The following is an 18,432-nucleotide window of genomic DNA, read 5'->3' as shown; positions in this document are numbered from 1 at the left end:
CCCCCCCCTCTGGCCCCCTTTGATAGGCCCTTAAACCTGAAAATCAGAGCAGGTGACAAAATAGGATTGATGTTTTATGCTAACATTTTTTATTTCCCATTAAAGACTTTCCATTACTCCCCAGGAAATGCAGGTGTGTTGTTACTATTGTTTTTTTAAATTATTTATTTATTTTTCTCAGTTACAGTTGACAATTCAATATTACTTTATATTAGATTCAGATGTACAGCATAATGGTAATGTAAATTACATAGTGGTAACATGTAATTACATAGTTATATTTATGTAATTTATGCAGTGATCCCCACCCCCCACCCCGATCAGTCTAGTACCCACCTGGCACTATCCATAGTTATTGCAGCATTACTGACTGTATCCTCTTTGAGGTATGTTGTTATTTTTATTTGTTGTTTGTGGAAATGGAAGAGCATCCGTTCAAGAGGTTTCTTTTGCAAGGCAGTGGGATTGCCTTTAAGCAGACATTAAAGTCCTCAGCTTCTTACCAGTTTTTAGCATCCTTTTTAAAGTACATGTGCTGTTCCAGACATGTATACTCTCACATTTGTGGCGTCCTCACTGTGTGTAAGGCACGCGTGTCACCCACCCTGCTCCAAGTAGGCCATGAGAAACTCAGCCTCCATTGGCCCCTCAGAATCAGTTACTGAGTCCAGCCCTCAGTGCTGTGGCATGCTCGTGGGCCGGTCAGAGCCATCCTCCAAAGGTAATTAGCAGAGATTCTCAGACTCCCAGCTGTAACGCCTTTGGGGTCTAGGCTGATACCAAGTCCATTTCTTTGATGTTCACCCTCATGCCCAGCAGCATTAGCCATGGGATTCCTGCTTAATAACTTCATAATTAGTACATGGAGAGGAAAGGCAAATTCTCTGCTCCTTTTAATTTCCCGCTCAGATCCCGGTCATGAATATAGGGCAAAAACCACACCCAGTACTGGCTAAAGGACAGTGTCCTGACCTCGAGAATCCCTAAATACTCCTAAACAGAACCCTCTGAGCACTGGCTTAGAGATCAGAGTTGAAGTTTCAGTTGTGTAAACGGCCTATATTTATGAACATTATGACCAAAGTAACAAATTCTGTAAATATACAGGGTATACACTTTAAAAGGAGGAAACATAGGATTTTTTATTTTTTCCCCAAGATTGAATTCCAGTGGAGGACTTGGAAAATGGCTGCTTGCCGGGCCTGCCTTCAACTGTCCTGATGAAGGCTGGTCATCCGTTGCTATTATGGCCCATGAAAACTTGTTTGTTGTACAGTATTTGTTTTCCAAAGACAACAAGAACCTTCCTTAAAATAGCAGGTCAGAGGCTGCTCTGGCTGGCGATGTTTCCATTGTGGCCATCAGGACAGCAAAGGGAGCGACTGACCTCAACAGGGACGTGGGTCACTATGGAAAGTCCAGTTCAAGGTTCCAGACTCAGGCAGCATATAAGCCTTTGAAAATAATTCTGGGCCATGTTTAGTGAATTAGAGAGATAAACTATTTTTAGTATTGAGATCCCTTTTGCCATAGAGTGGCAAATACATTGCATCTACATGAAGGTTCTGACCCCCCACCGCAACTCCCCACTAGCATTTGTCTTGTGGTGTCATACTGCTTTTTTAGCTAATAGCAGCATAGAATTTCCGAAGTTAAAAAGTACCGTTTAAAATTAACTCTTGAAAAGTGCTTAGCAGTTTCACATTCTTTTCGCCCTCTCTACCTAGCCTTTCTCATCATGACCCCCCACATCTGGGTGTTGGCCATGGCACACGAGAAAAGAAAGCGGTGGACTTATTTCAGTGACTTGGTTTAAACTTTTTTTAAAAAAACATGGACTGTGGCCAGTCAACATCTGTCAGCTCATACGTTTCTGGTTGGAACCTGACAGTATTGAAGAGTCCAGATGAAGATGAAGGAAAGGCAGCCTTCGACAAGATCCACTTGTTAGGTCAGCATTCTTATCACTACAGAATGATGTCTTTCTGGTTACGGAAAGGTTTTCAAACACCCCAAACTTTTATACCTTAAAGATGTTAAAACGTAGACCAACTAGTATAAAAATTAACGTACGGAAAATCTGGATTTTTTTTTTCTTAATCCACGAGTTGCAAGCTGAAAAGCCTACAAAAAAGGGTCAGGCTGGCAATACAGGTGCATGCCATCTGTTCAAGCATGACAGCAGCCTCCAACTAACATTTAGACCCAGCAGACTAGAAATCCCGGTCCTGTAGAAAGTGGGCAGCCACTTCGTGCCTCTGAATAGTTATTCCCAGGAAGAGATCCATGTGTCAGAGGCTGATCTGTCACGTGTTGAAGGCTTGTATCGGAGGCAACTTGTTAACCCAACAGAATCTGACCCACGTTCAGATCACTCTTCTTTCTGTCCTTCCTTTCTCTTTTCGATAGAACAGCTATTCTCTGGCATTCCACTGTACCTTCGCCATTTTATCACACAAGATAGTGGGAAATCCATGTCCTGTAGGAACAGTTGAATGACAAGATACGATGCCATTAAATTCAAGACCTCAAATTAGCCAAACCCTGAAACTTAAATTGTTTTTTTCTGTGTTCCTTGAAGCTCCCTAGCTTGAGTTCTGGCCAGGCATAAAGGGCCTCCTGTTAACAGTCTATTAAAAGGACGCCACTTGAATATTTTATAGGGTCTCCAAAGTCTTATTTCATTTTCTATTAATAACAACCTAAGTCTGATATGATTTTGTTTCTATTTATTTTTCATCCACGTGAATAGCCATGAACTTACGTGCTAATCTTTGTTGATGACAGAGTTTCTTTCTTTTTTTTTTTTTTGTAAAAAAAGGATTTCAGGGAAAGCTTGAATTTTCTGGAACTATGTGGGCAACAATTTCAATACTGAAACGTGATTTTATTATTATTATTTTTTTTAATTGTTGAAATTTTACCGTAAAGGAAGGAAATATTCTGAACTGACTGAAAATCCCCATGGACATGTTATAACATCTCAGTATCTCAGAAAGCATCGGTTAAATTAGTAAACTCTCTGTGGTCCCTATTATGATTTATATTATTTTCATGATAATTCTCCCTCAATGCCCAAGTTCCAACATGGCTGTTTCTGTCCATTTACAGCAGAAAAGACAATAACCCGGGAAACAAACCCATGATTAAAGGTTTAAATCCAGAGATGCTGGTAAGCTGTCAAGGCCTGGGTTTGTGTGCATCTGAGAACAAAAGTTCACTCTGCAGTGAACCGGACACTGTTTAATTGTATGGCCTTGGGCAAAGCCCGGAACCACTCTGGGCCTTAGTTTCCTGAATGTAAAATGAAGCACTCACGTCAAATGGTCTTCAAGGTCTGTCTGGCTCTCAAATGTTCTGTGATCTATAAAATGCGAATAATCATTGTCCTTCTAGGTTGGCAGGAGCCCTAAGAGTGGACAGAGATAACAGAAGTGCAAGGCCTTTTAAAAGTGTACAAGCTGAATAATAACAATAATAATGAAATTAATATGAGGATGATGATGATGATGATGATGGAACCAGACAAACCAACATGCCTTCCGCAGAGGCTGACAGTGGGCTGTAGTGATTTATGAAGGGGAGGAGGAAATGCATGTTTTATGAGATTACTACAACCGTGAGAACAGAAGTTGAGTGTTTACGGTGTGCTTCATACTCTGTTCAGTGATTACATGTATTCTCTCCAATCCTCACAACAGCCCCAAAGGTAGGTATTGTTAACCCGCCCATTTTACACATGAAGAAACTGAAGCCCAGTGGTTGCTTGCCCAAGGTGCCTTGGTTCAGTGTCAGAGCTGGAACTTGACTCCAGGTCTCTTTGCCTCCAAAGTCTTTGATCACTATGAGTTGTGCAGTTATTCTATACACAATTAGTAGATAGAATTAGTGTACAATTAGTGTATAGATTGACCCAAAACACACAAGGGACAAACCAGTGAAGAATCTTACTTTTTACTGTTGCTACATATGTTATCCTCCATCCGTGTGCCCTTTCCCATGCTTAATGGTATCTCACGCAGATCTCCTAGCTTCCTGGTCACTTTCAGCTCTTAAAAGTCCAATCTATTAATAGTTGGAAACTTTATTCTCATTTCCATTTCAGAGCTGCACCCTGTTCCCAGCTCAGACACAACCCAAATTGGAGCCCTGCAATGAGGAAGTGGGCACAGCCTCTTGCATTCCTTCTTTACCTCCTTCCTGTCCTACTTGACTCCTTTGGGGCCTGAGTCATGGGGAGGGGGATTAGAGGTAGAAGGGACAAGGTGTTATAACTCTGGCATTGTCATGTTTCTCTTTTAGCTAACTTGTCTGCTGAGGCACAGTTGGAGATCCTTGACAAAAGCAAACGATTTCTGGCTCACCTATTGTAGAAACGCCTTCCTCCTTCCCAGCCTCAGCTGCTCCTTCAAGGTCACCTCATAGCCTCCCCACCCTTGGCAGGCAGCTTTCCCAAGTGGGTTCATTCAAGATGCATGGGTATGGGTACCAGCCACAGAACACAAGTGCATCCCCAGTGAGGCAAAAGGTGGACGTGCCCACCATTCCCACTCTGCCTTCTCCTTAGCCTGCCAGCTTTCTGCCTCCTCGACCTTCCAAAGTCAGTAGTCTCCAGACTTCTTGTTCACGAATGCTTGCAAGCTCCAGGACACTTCAGTCAGTTTGTCCCAAAAATCTACCATCAAGCTCCCTTGGTTCCCATGGCAGCGCTAGGGCCTGAGTGTCCCCACTCAGTAAACATTTGGGTAGGGAGCAGGAGGCCAGTCTTCCCCTCCCTCAGGGTCCCCTGATGCCTCTCCCAGCACAGGGGAGGGAACACCACCATACTCCTGCTGTGTGGACAGCTCCATGCTGACTCCTTCTAGGCCTTTCCGAATTTCTGATTACAGAGGTAGGTGGGCAATAGGGGTGGCGAGTCATCAGGTGGATTCTACTATCCTTTGGTAAGTCGGGCAAGGATATTCCTAGCACCCGTCTTTGGAAGATGGAATATTTATCACCACTGTCTTCAGCCCTAAGACTATAGCCAAAAATTCCAAGACACTAGGGAAAGTCCCATTCCGTATTTTGAAAGCTTTGACCCCACCTGTGTAGCCACTCTAAATGGCAGTTTTCACCTTCATTCTTGGTTCTAGGTGAGATTGAAGCATGCAGGCCTGGGAAGGCAGGGAGAATGGGAATTTAGTAGCTATGCAGTTCCCTTTTCTAGAGCTCCAGGTCCTCAGCCTTCTCCAGAGTGGCATCTTCATAGAATAAGACATCTTTTTGGCCCTTACTCTTCCCAAATGGGAAATTCTAGGAAGGCAGAAATAGTTCTCAAGGAGAACATAGGATTCAGGTTGACAGAACCTTAAGTGCTTCCCAAGTGATGACATCTTTCTTAGCTTGGGAACACCGGTTTCCTTCCTGAGAGCCATTTGTCACTTTCTTCAACTTAAATATTGGGTTGTCAGAAAAGTCGTGACACATACTAGCAACAGATGGCACTAGTTCGTTTTTGGAAGTACTAGAGTCATTCGCATCTATGTTATTGCTATGTCATTTGACAGCTGACAGTTCTAGCTTCATTCTGAAAAAAAAATTGAGTGATTTGGTTGAGTTTTGGAGATTTTATAACAAGTTGAAAATGGAAAACCAAACTGTGCATTTTTGCCATATTTTACAGTTTTGCCTCCATAAAGGGAAGAACGCGCATCAAGCTTGTGAAAAATTGCATAAAGTTTACGGTGGCAATGCTCTACAAGAACATCAGTGCCAACGATGGTTCGTGAAATTCCGTGCTGGTGATTTTTATCTCAACGACACTCCTCGGGTCAGGGAGGCCCACCGAGGTTGATAAAGACAAAATAAAAGCATTGATTGAGTCAAACCCACGTTACATGACACGAGAGATTGCAGAAACATTGAACATCCATCATTCAAGCGTTCACAACCACCTGAAGAAGCTGGGATACGTAAGAAACCTCGATATTTGGGTTCCGCATGAACTCAAAGAAGTTCATTTGATGGCGCGTATAAACATCTGCAATATGCTCATTAAACATGAGGAAAGCGATCCTTTTTTGAAGCGACTGATAACTGGTGATGAGAAGTGGATTTTTTACAACAATGTGGTGCGCAAACGGTCTTGGTCCCAACATGATGATTCACCTCAAACGACATTGAAAGCAGACATTCATCAGAGGAAGGTTATGCTCTCAGTGTGGTGGGATTTTAACGGTATCGTGTTTTTCGAGCTCCTACTAAGGAGCCAAACAATCAATTCAAATGTGTACTGTTGGCAATTGGACAGTTTGAATGAATCCATCATCCAGAAACATCGTTAGCTTGTTAATTGTAAAGGAGTTGTGTTCCATCGCGAACAACGCGAGACCACACACAAGTTTGATCACCCATCAAAAATTACTGGAGCTTGGATGGGATGTGTTGCCACACCTACCATACTCACCTGACCTTGCGCTGTCTGACTTCCCCTTGTTTCACTCCCCTCAAAACTCTTTGTGTGGTATAAGGTTCAATTCAGATGAGGCCATAAATCATCACCTTGTTCAGTTTTTCACAAATAAAGACAGGTCCTTCTATGAACGAGGAATTATAAAGCTCACTGAAAGATGGCAAAAGGTTATTGAACAAAACAGGCAATATATCATTGATTGATCTTTGCTCTTTATATAAATAAATGACCTTTGAAAAACAGACAAAATACGTCATGACTTTTCTGACAACCCAATAGTTTAGAAGCCCAGGTGTCCATGGCCCTATGCAAAAAAAAAAAAAAAAAAGACAGTAAAACCTTGGATTGCAAGTAACTTGGTTTGTGAGTGTTCCACAAGACGAGCAAACATTTCTAATACATTTTAACTTGGTAAATGAGCGATGTCTTGCAATACGAGTAGTTTGTTTCTGAAACGAATTATGCACACAAACCAAGGTATTCCTGTATATTAAAGGAGACAGGCAGGATCCCTGTTCTCAGGGATATGTATTGCCTTTATTGCCTTTGAACAAAATGATATACATGTGGAAGCAGGTGTGTACTTGTTGAGATGGAGCTGAGCGTCCATGTTTAGGATGGAGCTTAAACATGACCAGCTGAATCCCTGCTTTACTCCTGGCTGCTGGTGTGGAGAATGAAAGGCCTAGGGATGAAGTGTTCACGTTTCTTGTTGTTTTTCTTTTCTCACGTTTGGTGATTATTTGTCCTTGGTAGCATATTGGCTAGTTGCTAGAGGGTTTGATTTCCTTGACGCCACTCCATAGTCACCTATTCCTGACGTTGGCAATAATTCCAGTGCCAATCACCAGCTTTCTATATTTACCAGCAGCTGCTTCTGTGATGTGGAAACAATTTTCTCAACAGCTGAAAACTGTGAAGATAAAGGGTAGGACGTGTTGTTCTTTATAAAGGAGCTTAGTTGGAGTGAGCACAGAGGGGTGACTGATCCAGCACCAACCTTTTGTCTGTGTCTTTCCCCACTTTCTTCAGCATGACATCAGCCTTAAGTGGAGAATATGGTTTTGTCCAGAGAAGAATGAATGGGCAGCCTCTGTGGAGTGCACCAGAACACTTTGCATCCGCTGATGTGGGCCAGTGTTCTACTTTTTAGGAGGTGGCCTTTGTTGACTTGCTTGATGGATGTCTTAAGGCTTGGGAAGTGGAAGCTCATTCCAGCCCAGCCTTACTGGCTGGCTGGCTCTTGGCATTCCGCATTTGGTGCACACTTTTCTGTCAGCCATTATCAAAATCAGTTGCCGAACATCTGCCCTCCAAAGGAGATTGCAGAGCGCGGAGGATCTGAGAGGTACAGGATGCCACCTGTGAGTCAGAGGCTTCCAGGCGGCAAAGCGCTTGGGTTAAATGACTGTGAAGAATAAATGGTACCACCTCTGTAACCACACAGCGCCTGGTTCATTGAAAGCCCTCAGTCAGTGCAGAAGACCAGAGACGTCGTTACTGCTCCTAAATTGTGTCTCAGCTGCTTTCAGAGCTCTGGGATATACGTGCATTAAGATCCCAGGAACGTAGTACTTAGGGTTCAGAAAGGGGAACTCGCCCAAAGTGGTGTCCAAATCTTCCTAAGTGCACAAAGCCCGCGTTCCTACCATCCACGTGCCTTCCATCTCCATGGACCTCACCTCTGTGCAGGGGGAGACCTCGAACAGCTATGCCAACCTCTCTGAACCCAACTGTCTTCAGTTGTAGGATTGAAAAGCCATCTCTGAAGTTTATTTTCTACATTAAAAAAATCCTATCAACCAGCGTCTCCCTTATTATTTTAAATCTTTACTGCCACCTTGTGGGCATGGTCTAATCAGAATAATAAAGACAAGTTTGAATTCAACTTGGATTAAAACCTGTCTATTCATTTTACATGCATTCTATGCTCCTAACCTCTAAAAATTGTGTTTATGGACAAATATTATTGCCTTCTATTTTTATCTTCATAGTGAACTACTAGATGTGCGATCCCCTTTATAAGATTTTTGGTGAGATGCTGGGATACATATAAATCCCAGCTTTTAAAATAATATGTAATGCAAGGCCGGCCGAGTGGCTCAGCTGGTTAAGAGCTTGCTCAAGAGTGCGAGCTCTGAGCAACAGGGTCTCTGGTTCGATTCCCGGCCCGAGCTGAGCTGCCAACAGGGGGCAGGATGGCTCAGCTAAAAAATATATATATATGTAATGCTTTGTGACCACATGATACACTCTCAGCTTATAATGGGCTATACTTAAAGAAACTCTGATACGCAATATTCATAACTTATATAGCAGATATATTTTTAACTTTATATTTACTTACTCATTTTTTACGTTCTCATGCAAAACAAAAATTTAAACAGAGGATGTTGAAGTAAAAGGTAAAGTCTTTCTTCAGAGGGAAGTATCATAAGAGTTCTCATGTTTTCAAAAAAATGTTCTATTCATATATAAGATGTGTGTAGACACACCCTTTTTTTTCTTTTTTCTTTTTTTTACTATTTTCTAGTAAGCTTATGCTATGCATACTGTTCTACAGCTTGCTCTTTTTACTTACTCTATTTTGGATGTCTTTCCATGTCCACACACAAATGTACCTCTTTCTTTTTAACAGCACCTCGTATTTCATTTTTTAGTATACTATAACTAATTAGTCCCTCATCAATAGCCGCATAGGTTATATTCAGTTTTGTTGTTACAGAAATGCTGCAGAGAATGTATATGTATACGTCAGGAACACACTCTTTTGCAAATTTATTTGTAGAGTAAAACCTTAGACATGAAATTGCTGGGTCTAAAGGTATGTTGATACCCACTGACTAGAGATTACTACAAACACATTTATAGTTAAAATAAATAAATAAATAAAAGATGATGTCAAATTTACTTAAATGCTGCAGCAAGGGAGATAACCCAGAGGAGTTATGAGCCGTCTCTGGATGGAACGCTTATAGGATTTGGGCTTGTGCTGGGTAATTTTAGGGAAGATTCAAGAACAGGAAAGCTAAGGCATTCGGAGCCGTTGAATGGATGATTACACATCTTCGAAAGTCTGGTTTAGGTTGAGAAGGAAGTGGAATCCTGTTTACAAAAATGAGGCTCATGGGCCGCGTTCCAGGAATCGCATATAGTGTTAAGTGAGGCATCCAGCTTTGCTGCTCCCATGGTCCTCAGCTAATAAAGGCCTGTGAGGGCATTCTGAAAGTCACAGCTAAGGCACACTAATGAAATATTCTCTGGGCCAGCTGGAGCTCGGAGGGCATTTAAATAACCCCCAAGGAAGTAAACCGAGCAAGGACACCCGTCCCCTGGGTCCCACTACGGCTCATGAAGTTGCCATGCTGTGTGAGGATGGGGCCTGCGAGGCTGCTGGGAAAGATTTGGTGCAGGGACAGAAATGGTGCTTCAGTAAATGTTTACTGAGTGGACAATGGGTGCACGCCGGGCTTCAGAGCTGGCCTGAGTGCTTGTATTGAGCAAAACCAACGTAGTCACTCCTGGGTGCTGCTTCTTTCCAGATTGCGCTGGCTGCGGAAGAGACATCAAGAACGGGCAGGCGCTGCTGGCTCTGGAAAAGCAGTGGCACTTGGGGTGCTTTAAATGCAAGTCCTGCGGGAAGGTCCTCACTGGGGAGTACATCAGCAAGTAAGTGCAGTGGGCCCCTCCTCCCCGTAGGCCCTGCTCTGGGGGTCACACCCCAACCCATCGGACATAATGAATCCCATGGGCAATAAGAACTGCTGGCTATCACACTCTTGCAAAGAATGTTATTCTTCTGCCATAGTTTGCCTACTATAAATTTAATGAAATGTTAATCTTTGCCTAATTTAACAATTAACAGAGCTGATGTAATGTTATGCTGTATGTCGTAACCAATGAGGCATTTAATAATTTTGCTTTCACTAGTTTTTTTTTTCTCTATTTGGAACTAGTAAAACCTTTGTCCTCCTTCCAGGCAGGGCTTACACATATTTATAAGCCCCACCCCCCACTTCTAACCCCCAAAAACCCAGGGTCGTAGGCACTGAGCCTGGTAGGACTAATGCACAAAACAGCCCTCCAGGTGACGGATTCCTTAACGTTAGAGTCAGACGCTGGGGTGGATAATAACTGGAGTCCATGAAATACAGGTTTTTTTCTTTGTTTGTGTTTTGTTATGTAGCCTGGAGAAAACAGTTTCAATGGTTACCTTTTGAGTTAAGCCTGGAGAACCACAGTGCTCTCTCGGGATCATTTGGTTGCGTGGGTTTTGATCATGTCTGACCAGACCTCCAGGCATGTGAAGGCTGGGTGAGGGAGAAAGCCTGTGGAAAAGGGCTCAGAGAAATGTGGCTTCGGTGTCTTCCTTGCCTCTGGGCCCCATCTCGGGAGCTGAACACTCTTTCCTCTTGTAGGGATGGCGCTCCGTATTGCGAAAAGGACTACCAGGGGCTGTTTGGGGTGAAATGTGAAGCCTGTCACCAGTTTATCACAGGGAAGGTCCTGGAGGTAAGTGACAGACGCGTTCCCCTCAAAGCCACTGTCGTTTTCCTCAGAGACCCCAGAAACACATGACAGTCTCTCTTTCCATTTTCCCCATCTTTTTCTCACTTATGGGGGAAAGTACTTGCAGATGACAAATCTCTTAGAGAATTAACGTGTTTTACTGTCCTCACCGGCAGTTTCTACTAAATGTTCATGTGGAAATTGGAATGATGGAGAATTTGAAGGGAGAAAATAGGAAGAAGGGCTATCATGTGGAAAGGAGAGTTATTTAGACCATTTTTATCTTGGGGAGTCAGAAAAGAGGAAACGAAGCGCTTGTTAGAGCCACATGTCTGCATGTGCACTCGTGTGTGCGTGTGCGCATGGGAATGTGCACGATGTGTGCTCTGGCATGTGCATGTGCGCGTGTGAGTGTGCAGACTCGGAGCAGAGGCTCAGACCTGAAGCTAAGCAAAGAAAGGGTGGATGAAAGGTGAAGGCGTGGACTTCCCCGCCCTGAGCAATGCACATCCTGTGTGACCCAGCACACCCTGTGGCTCGGGCTGAGCGAAGCCTGTCAAGTTCAAGTGCGACTGCCTCATGCCAGTGAACTCAGTTCCTGCTTTCTGAGCAGCGGCCCCACCTGCTTCTGCCTCTGGGCTGAGTGGAGCTACTCTTGAGCTAGAGGCCACCGGTGGTATTACAGGGGTGCCAAGAGTTCAGAGAGAGTCACTGCCCCACTTCCCACAGGCCTGTGGGGTGTTAACCAGTTCTGACTGAAAGGTGAAGATTGCCTCAGAGCCGTCCCACATTTCAGGGTGGAGCATGTGTGCTGAGCAGAGGTGAGTCAGGGCACCCAGCAGCTGGGAAGGCAACTGACTGGTCCTACCACTTGTCACATCACTTCAGCAGACACCAGGGCACTGAATCCACGTAATCCCATTCAAACTTCCCAGCAGGGCATGTTTCAGAGACACAGGACATAAATCCGAGAGCCCCGCCCCAGGGGCCTATGGCAGCTTCCATGGGATTCCACAGCAAGGTCCAGCATAGCACCCCCTCATCTCCCAGCAGGAGCTGTGATGCCTTTCTGTCCACCAAACAAAGCATGGGCTCTGTGCTAGGACCTAGAGCAGCTCCTTGGACTTGGGAGATAAGGAAGCATTGGCAGTACAGTTGCCTCTTTCCCTGGGGAAGGGAGTTCCAACATGAGGGACTGGCATATACAGAAGCTCAGGCGAGGACAAGCACAGCACAAGAAACAAAAGGCCAGCTGGGCAGGAGTGCAGGTGTGAGAGAGGATGCTGTGGGAGGAGGGAGACGCCAGAGCATGAGGACATTGGCGCTTTATCCTAAGAGTGGTGGGAAGCCATTGAAGTGACAGTAAGCAGGAGTGTCATGTGATTGGATCAGATTGTTGCATAAAGAATGGATGGGACTACTCAAATATGTGTACACCCACGTTCATAGCAGCTCTATTCACAATAGCCAGGTGGAAACCCAAGTGTCCACAGATGGATGGATGAACAAAATGTAGTATATAGACATTGGAATATTATTCAGCCTTTAAAAGGAAGGAATTCTGACGTATGCTACAATGTGGATGAACCTTGAAAACATCATGCTAAGTAGAAGCCAGACACAAAAGGCCACATACTATATGACCCCATTTAGATGAAATATGCAGAATAGGTAAATCCATAGACATGGAAAGCAGGTTGGGGGTTGCCCGGAGAGGGAGAAATGGGGAGTGACCGCTGATTGGTACCCAACCGGGGTGAAGAAAATGGTTTGCAACTAGGTGGAGGTGGGGGATGCACCACATTGTGAATGCCCCAAATGCCACGAAATTGTTCGCTTTAAAATGGATAATTTTATGTTGTGTGAATGTCACCAAAAATTTATTTTGAATGCCTGGAAAAGGAGTGATGGGGGATGGGGGGACAGGGAGGCCGGTCAGGGGACTACAGCGGACAGTGGCGGTCTGAGAGGAGGACCCCACCCTGCACACACACCGTCAGCGTCAGCGTGGGAGGAGGCGTTTTCACGGCCTTCCAAAAAAGTGTCCATTGTCAGGCCAAGTGTACATCAAGGCTGGGCTTCTGGCCCGGGGTGCAGCACCTCCCAGGAATGGAAAAAATGGATGTGACCCATCCAAAGGGCAGCTTGAAGTCCAGCTGCCCTATCAAGACTCAAAGTACAGTGACGGCTGCTCCCCTGCCTGTACCCTGAATGTGTCCCTTGTCCCTCCACGGAGCCCTCGGACACTCAGGAGGAGGCCTGAGGGGGACCCGGCAGCATTCCCACGTGTGAACTGCCGCGTGGGACTGAAATAAACCAGTTGAGTTGGGAGCAATTGGGGAATTTTATTTTAAAACAGTAATAAGGAAGCACCAGAACCATTTCCCAGATGTTTGGCTGTGGGAAGATGCTGAACATAGCTCCCGGCTTTGAGGCAGCCGCGTTTGCAGAAGGCTCGGATCAAAACAGCCATCTCCTCAGTCCACATATGGAACCGTGTTCCCCAAATGAGTCGGGGAGGCAAAGGGATGGGGTTGGGGGGGGGTGGATTACCTTCAGATTTCGTTCAACAGCTGTGGGAAGGAATGTATCTAAAATAAAACTAAGGCCAAGAACATGCCGTTTTGAAGACACATCTGCCTACTACAGAGGCCCGAGTATTTCAGTGCTCACTGTGGCCGCAAGGGCCCCTCAGCAGATTGGCTGCAGGCTTCGTGGAGGGCCGTTTGTAAGTTGGAAGGAAAGCTTGGACGCTTTCCATACGGCCTTCAGAGCTGGGACTTCTGGGAGCAGTTCGCACCAGAGTTCTGGGTCGATTCAAGCTCCACCCAGTGGGCGTGGCGTCCCCCTCAGATGGGTGTGCGATCTAGAAAAATGTCCTGCAGGGTTAGCGCCCTGGTACGGGGGGCTCAGGGGTCAGTTTGGCTTGGTTTCCAGTATCAGTCAGGACTGGTCTCCACACTGTCCACCTTCCTCCTCTAGGCCTTTCGTTCTCTGACCTCCTTGTGGGGAAACATGATTGCAGATTTATTATAAAGACTGTCATCCTTGCTTAGAGTATTTTGTTACTGTGGTAAAATACATATAATATAAAATTTACCATTTTAGTCATCTGAAGTGTACAGTTCAGTGTATTAAATACAGGCATAATACTGTACACCTGTCACCACTGTTCCATCTCCATGACTCTTTACATCTTGTAAAACTGAAACTCGATACTCATTAAATAATAATTCCCCATTCCCCTCTCCCCCCAGCCCCTGGAAATTACCTATGAATTTCTGTCTCTACAACTTGCACCACTCTAAATACATAAGTGGAATCATACAGTATTTGTCTTTTTGTGACTGGATTATTTCACTTAGCATAGTGTCCTCAAGCCTCATCCATGTTGTATCACGTGTCAGAATCTCCTTTTTTACGGCTGAATAATATTCCCCTGTATAGATTTAACACATTTTGCTTATCATTCTGTGATCCTTGGGGTTTTTTTTCCCCTGACTTATTTTATCCATAGAGATTGTAAATGTATTAGTTTCCTGTGTCTGCTATAAGAGTGCTGGCCTAAAACAGTAGAAATTTCTCCTCTCATAGTTCTAGAGGCCAGAAGTCCAAAATCGAGGTGTCGGCAGGGCCATGCTCCCTCCAAAGGCTCTAGTGGAGAGCCCTTCCTTGCCCCTTCCAGCTTCTGGTGGCTGTGGATGCAAAACCCTAATCTCTGCCTCTGTCGTCACGTCACGTGGCCTTCCCTTCATGTCTTCTCTTCTTTGTCAAACCTCCCTCTGCCTTTCTCTGAGGACACTTGTCATTGCAGTTAGGGCCCACCCAGATCTTCCTGGGTGATCTGCTTATCTCAAGATCCTTAGCTTAATCACATCTGCAGAGACCCCTTTTCCAAGCAATCCCAGGTTCCAGAGATTTGATGTGGATGTATCTTTTGGGGGCCCACCATTCAGCCTATTGCAGTCAACCTGGTAACTTACACAGGTGTCATCCCAGTGAGGGCTGAAGCTCCACTATGGTTTTTATTGAACCCTCACTGAGCATCAGAGGTGCCCTAAGGACGTTTCTCTGGCTGTGGTTTCAGTTGAGATGCCACCAGACACCTGAGGGAGCTTTGAGAACCTGAAAGGTGACTGGGTGGTGACCAAGAAGCTTCAGACTCAGCTAACGTCACCAATGCCTGAGTAATTTTAGAAAGGTTATTCAGCCACTCACAAACTTTCTTCATTTCACAAGTAAAGGGAGTGGCATGTAAGCTCTGAAATTCACCCTGATCTAAAATTTGTTTCCCTCTGTTATTCCTTAATACTCATAGACCCTACCCTTCACATTGGCTTGAAGGGTTGGGAGGAGAGCCTTCGTGTGTTTCGATGAAAAGGGCTCTGGACAATAGAGAATCAGGGATCTACTCGTGGCTCTGGAACTCCCAGCTCAGTAACTCTCACAACTTCTTTGAGCCTCAGTTTTTCCTTTAATACAAGCATTAAAAATATATATGTAAATCCAGGCCATGGACCACTGGACTTCTCAAATCTCTTTGGCTCCAAGGATCTGAATTCCATAAGTCTCATGTCTCAGATTTAAGGGATTAGAGCCAGCAGATCTTTCTTGAGAGATTTTTTGGAAACCGGCATATAACACTCAGCATATAGTTTATACTCAAATTGAAGCTTTATTTATCATTAGCCTGCTTTTGGTTTTTAACAAGATTCTCTTTTCAGAGAGATCTTACTATAAATGGCACACCTTTAAAAGCTCGTGCTAATGAACTTATAAAATCAGGAGTGTTCTGAAGATCTTGATAACATGCCTCCTAATTGAGAAGTCCAGGAGTAAATTTGTGTGAGGTATTGGGAGTTTTCCGATAGCCTTTCTCTCTCCTTCTCCACCTCTGAACTCGTCTCTGAAGCAACCTTCGCCTCCTCCCTTTCTCCCCCCCTCCCCCATGTCCCTTTTGTTTTAGCAGCTTAATGGCACAGGAAGCTCCTGAGACCTCAGACTCAGGTCACAGATGTCAGTAGGGCATCCCTTTGATATGAATTGCTTCCATCTTCGATGGATGGTCCTAGGAGATCTTTGACTCCAGCTAACTTCCTTTCCTGGGTACAGACTGTTGCCTGCCCACCTCATGAAGAAAGAAAACCACAAAATATTTCCAAAATGAAGGCAGCACAGAAAAGTAAATCAAATATCAAACTGGAGGCAGAAGTCTTGAGGGTAAAGGAAAACGGCGCGTCCTGAGTGTCTCCCCCCTCCCACCCTGTCCTGGGCTGTTCCCTCCGCAGACACAGGGCGGATTTCTCTTAGTCTGGCTGTTCTCTTGCACAATTCCCTTCCCCCTAGGGGCTCTGTGTTTACTCAGCACTCCACTGATTCCTTCAAGACTAATGTTCTCATCGGCTGGCTCCCCAGAGAGCCCACTGCAGCCGGTGCCGCCCTGAGCAGGCAGGCACCTGTCAGGCTGCACAGGGAGCCTTCCTCCTGTGAGCTCCTCTCAGAGACAAAGGGAAGTTGTGCTGTCTGCATTTTTACAGAGGAGAAAGAATGCTTTTCTCGCTTGCTCGGGTCTCATAGGCTTGCCCTCTCCCTTCTTCCTCACCTCACCACACCCAAGAAATCAATCCTGTTTTTCCAAAAAGGCTGGCAGCACACATCATTATGCGATGTGGTATATTTACTGTGCCGCTGTGCTTTCTGGGGCGGAGGTGTGATGGTGTCTGTAACAACGCGTATAGCGCACGATGGAATAGAGAGACCCTTCCGTGTAGCCCGTGACACATCGTCCAGCCCCTCTAATGCCTTTCCATTCCTACCTGCGGGGGCAACACGGCCCTGTCTTTATGTGTTAACTTGAAATCAGTGGACAAAAAGACAGGATTTCGACTTGCTTTGGACCCCTCCCACTGAACTCCTGCAGTGTAGGAAACAGAATTACAACAGGATTCAGCCAAACCCTTTTCCTTGATTCTCTGAAGGATTACAAACGATGGTTTTGTTTTACTTTCTGAGTACAACTGCTTTTTCATAAAGGCCAGGGACAAATCTTGATGATGTTATGAAACTCACTCACCTTATGAATCGGCGGTCCTGTTCCCTTCCTTCTTTTTGCTGTCAGTATTTTCAGCATGTTATGCTGTAATAGCCATAAGCAGCAAGTAGGTCTTGTTCTGGGCAAATGTGTTTTATCCAGTGAGAGGAAGCACAGGTTATCCCAAGGCATTTGCATGGCGTATAATCTTTCTGTCACCATCAAAGATATAATTTGCAAGCGATTGGTTGAACTGCTAACTCTCCACTTTCTGGTTTTGTGGGTATCATGTGCATGCAAAGCAAGAATAATAACTCATGTTCATGCAGAAAACAAATTGCATTCTTCTGACTCTCACTGCTCAGAGGAATTCATGCCTTCTTCCACTTAACTGTGGACCCAAATATTTTGGGCGATCAGGGAAGAGAAAAGAATCAAGCAATCTTAGTAATACTGGTTGAGATGGTCTGTGTCCCAGTGGACAGTGAACAGCTAAATCTGCTCCTGTATAATATTTTTAACATTTTCAAATGATCTCATAAATATTTAATTTGCACCTTAGACCTGTACAGTGGTCAAGGCCATTACTACCGACCTCACTTACGGATGAGGCTATGGAGAGCCAGAGATGTGGGGTCTAACTAATGCTAGAACCATGATGAGAAAAGTCAGATGTCTCAGTTCTCAGAAGATAGACACACACACTCTTGCTCTCATACACTTACACACTACTTCATGATCTACCTGGCAGTAATCATTGCTGAAAACAACTAATTGCCTCCCAAAATAGCTTCCTGAAGGACCAAAATTTCCCATTCCTGGGGACATGAGAAAGTCCATCTCCTTACTGGCCCTGTTATATCTCTTTTCAGGACAATAAATATTTGCTGCTTGTTTGGTTTACTTTTTACCAGTGACACTGCTCGCAGAGTCTGGTGTATTCCCACGCAGTCATGCCTCATACTGTCTTATCTCCCTCAATCAGCTGTGGGCTTCACAAGGGTACCTGGCGTGGTCCTTAGAGGATATTGTAGATGGATGATGCTGTCGCAGGGTAAGGAGCACACTTTCTTCACGAAGCTCTAGCCTAGGACTCTCCCCAGCCCAGTGGATAGTCAAAAAGATTTTGTGAAACAGGACCAATATAGTGATACCAGTTACCCTTCCTAATTTAAAATAGTAGTTTAGGGCCGGCCGAGTGGCGCGATGGTTAAGAACTCGCTTGGGATGCCAGAGGGCCCCGGTTCGGATCCCACATATGAGGGCCAATGACACTGCCCTCCACAGCTGAGATGCTGAACAACAGCTCAACCTGGAGCTGGGCTGCTGGGAGTCGCCGGTGACAGCGTAGGCTGCAGTCCCTGTGGCAGTGGGTTGCCATGGGCTACCGTGTGTAGCCAGCAGCCAACGTGAGCGGCCAGCAGCCGCAGTGAGCGGC

General features: G+C 45.0%; 1 protein-coding gene across 1 annotated transcript in view; it reads left to right on the top strand.

The window, feature by feature from the left end:
• Positions 1-18,432, top strand: part of ABLIM1 (actin binding LIM protein 1) — a 181,132-nt gene that overhangs the window by 74,648 nt on the left and 88,052 nt on the right. The window contains exons 5-6 of the mRNA XM_019660091.1: positions 9,997-10,123; positions 10,873-10,966. Of these exons, the coding sequence (XP_019515636.1) occupies positions 9,997-10,123; positions 10,873-10,966 (221 nt within the window). The remainder of the gene's footprint in view (positions 1-9,996; positions 10,124-10,872; positions 10,967-18,432) is intronic.

The sequence above is a fragment of the Hipposideros armiger genome, unplaced genomic scaffold (assembly GCF_001890085.2).
Source record: "Hipposideros armiger isolate ML-2016 unplaced genomic scaffold, ASM189008v1 scaffold_311, whole genome shotgun sequence".
Taxonomy (NCBI): Eukaryota; Metazoa; Chordata; class Mammalia; order Chiroptera; family Hipposideridae; genus Hipposideros; species Hipposideros armiger.
The sequence above is the reverse complement of the archived record's forward strand: the minus strand, read 5'-3'. Positions and strand labels throughout refer to the sequence as shown.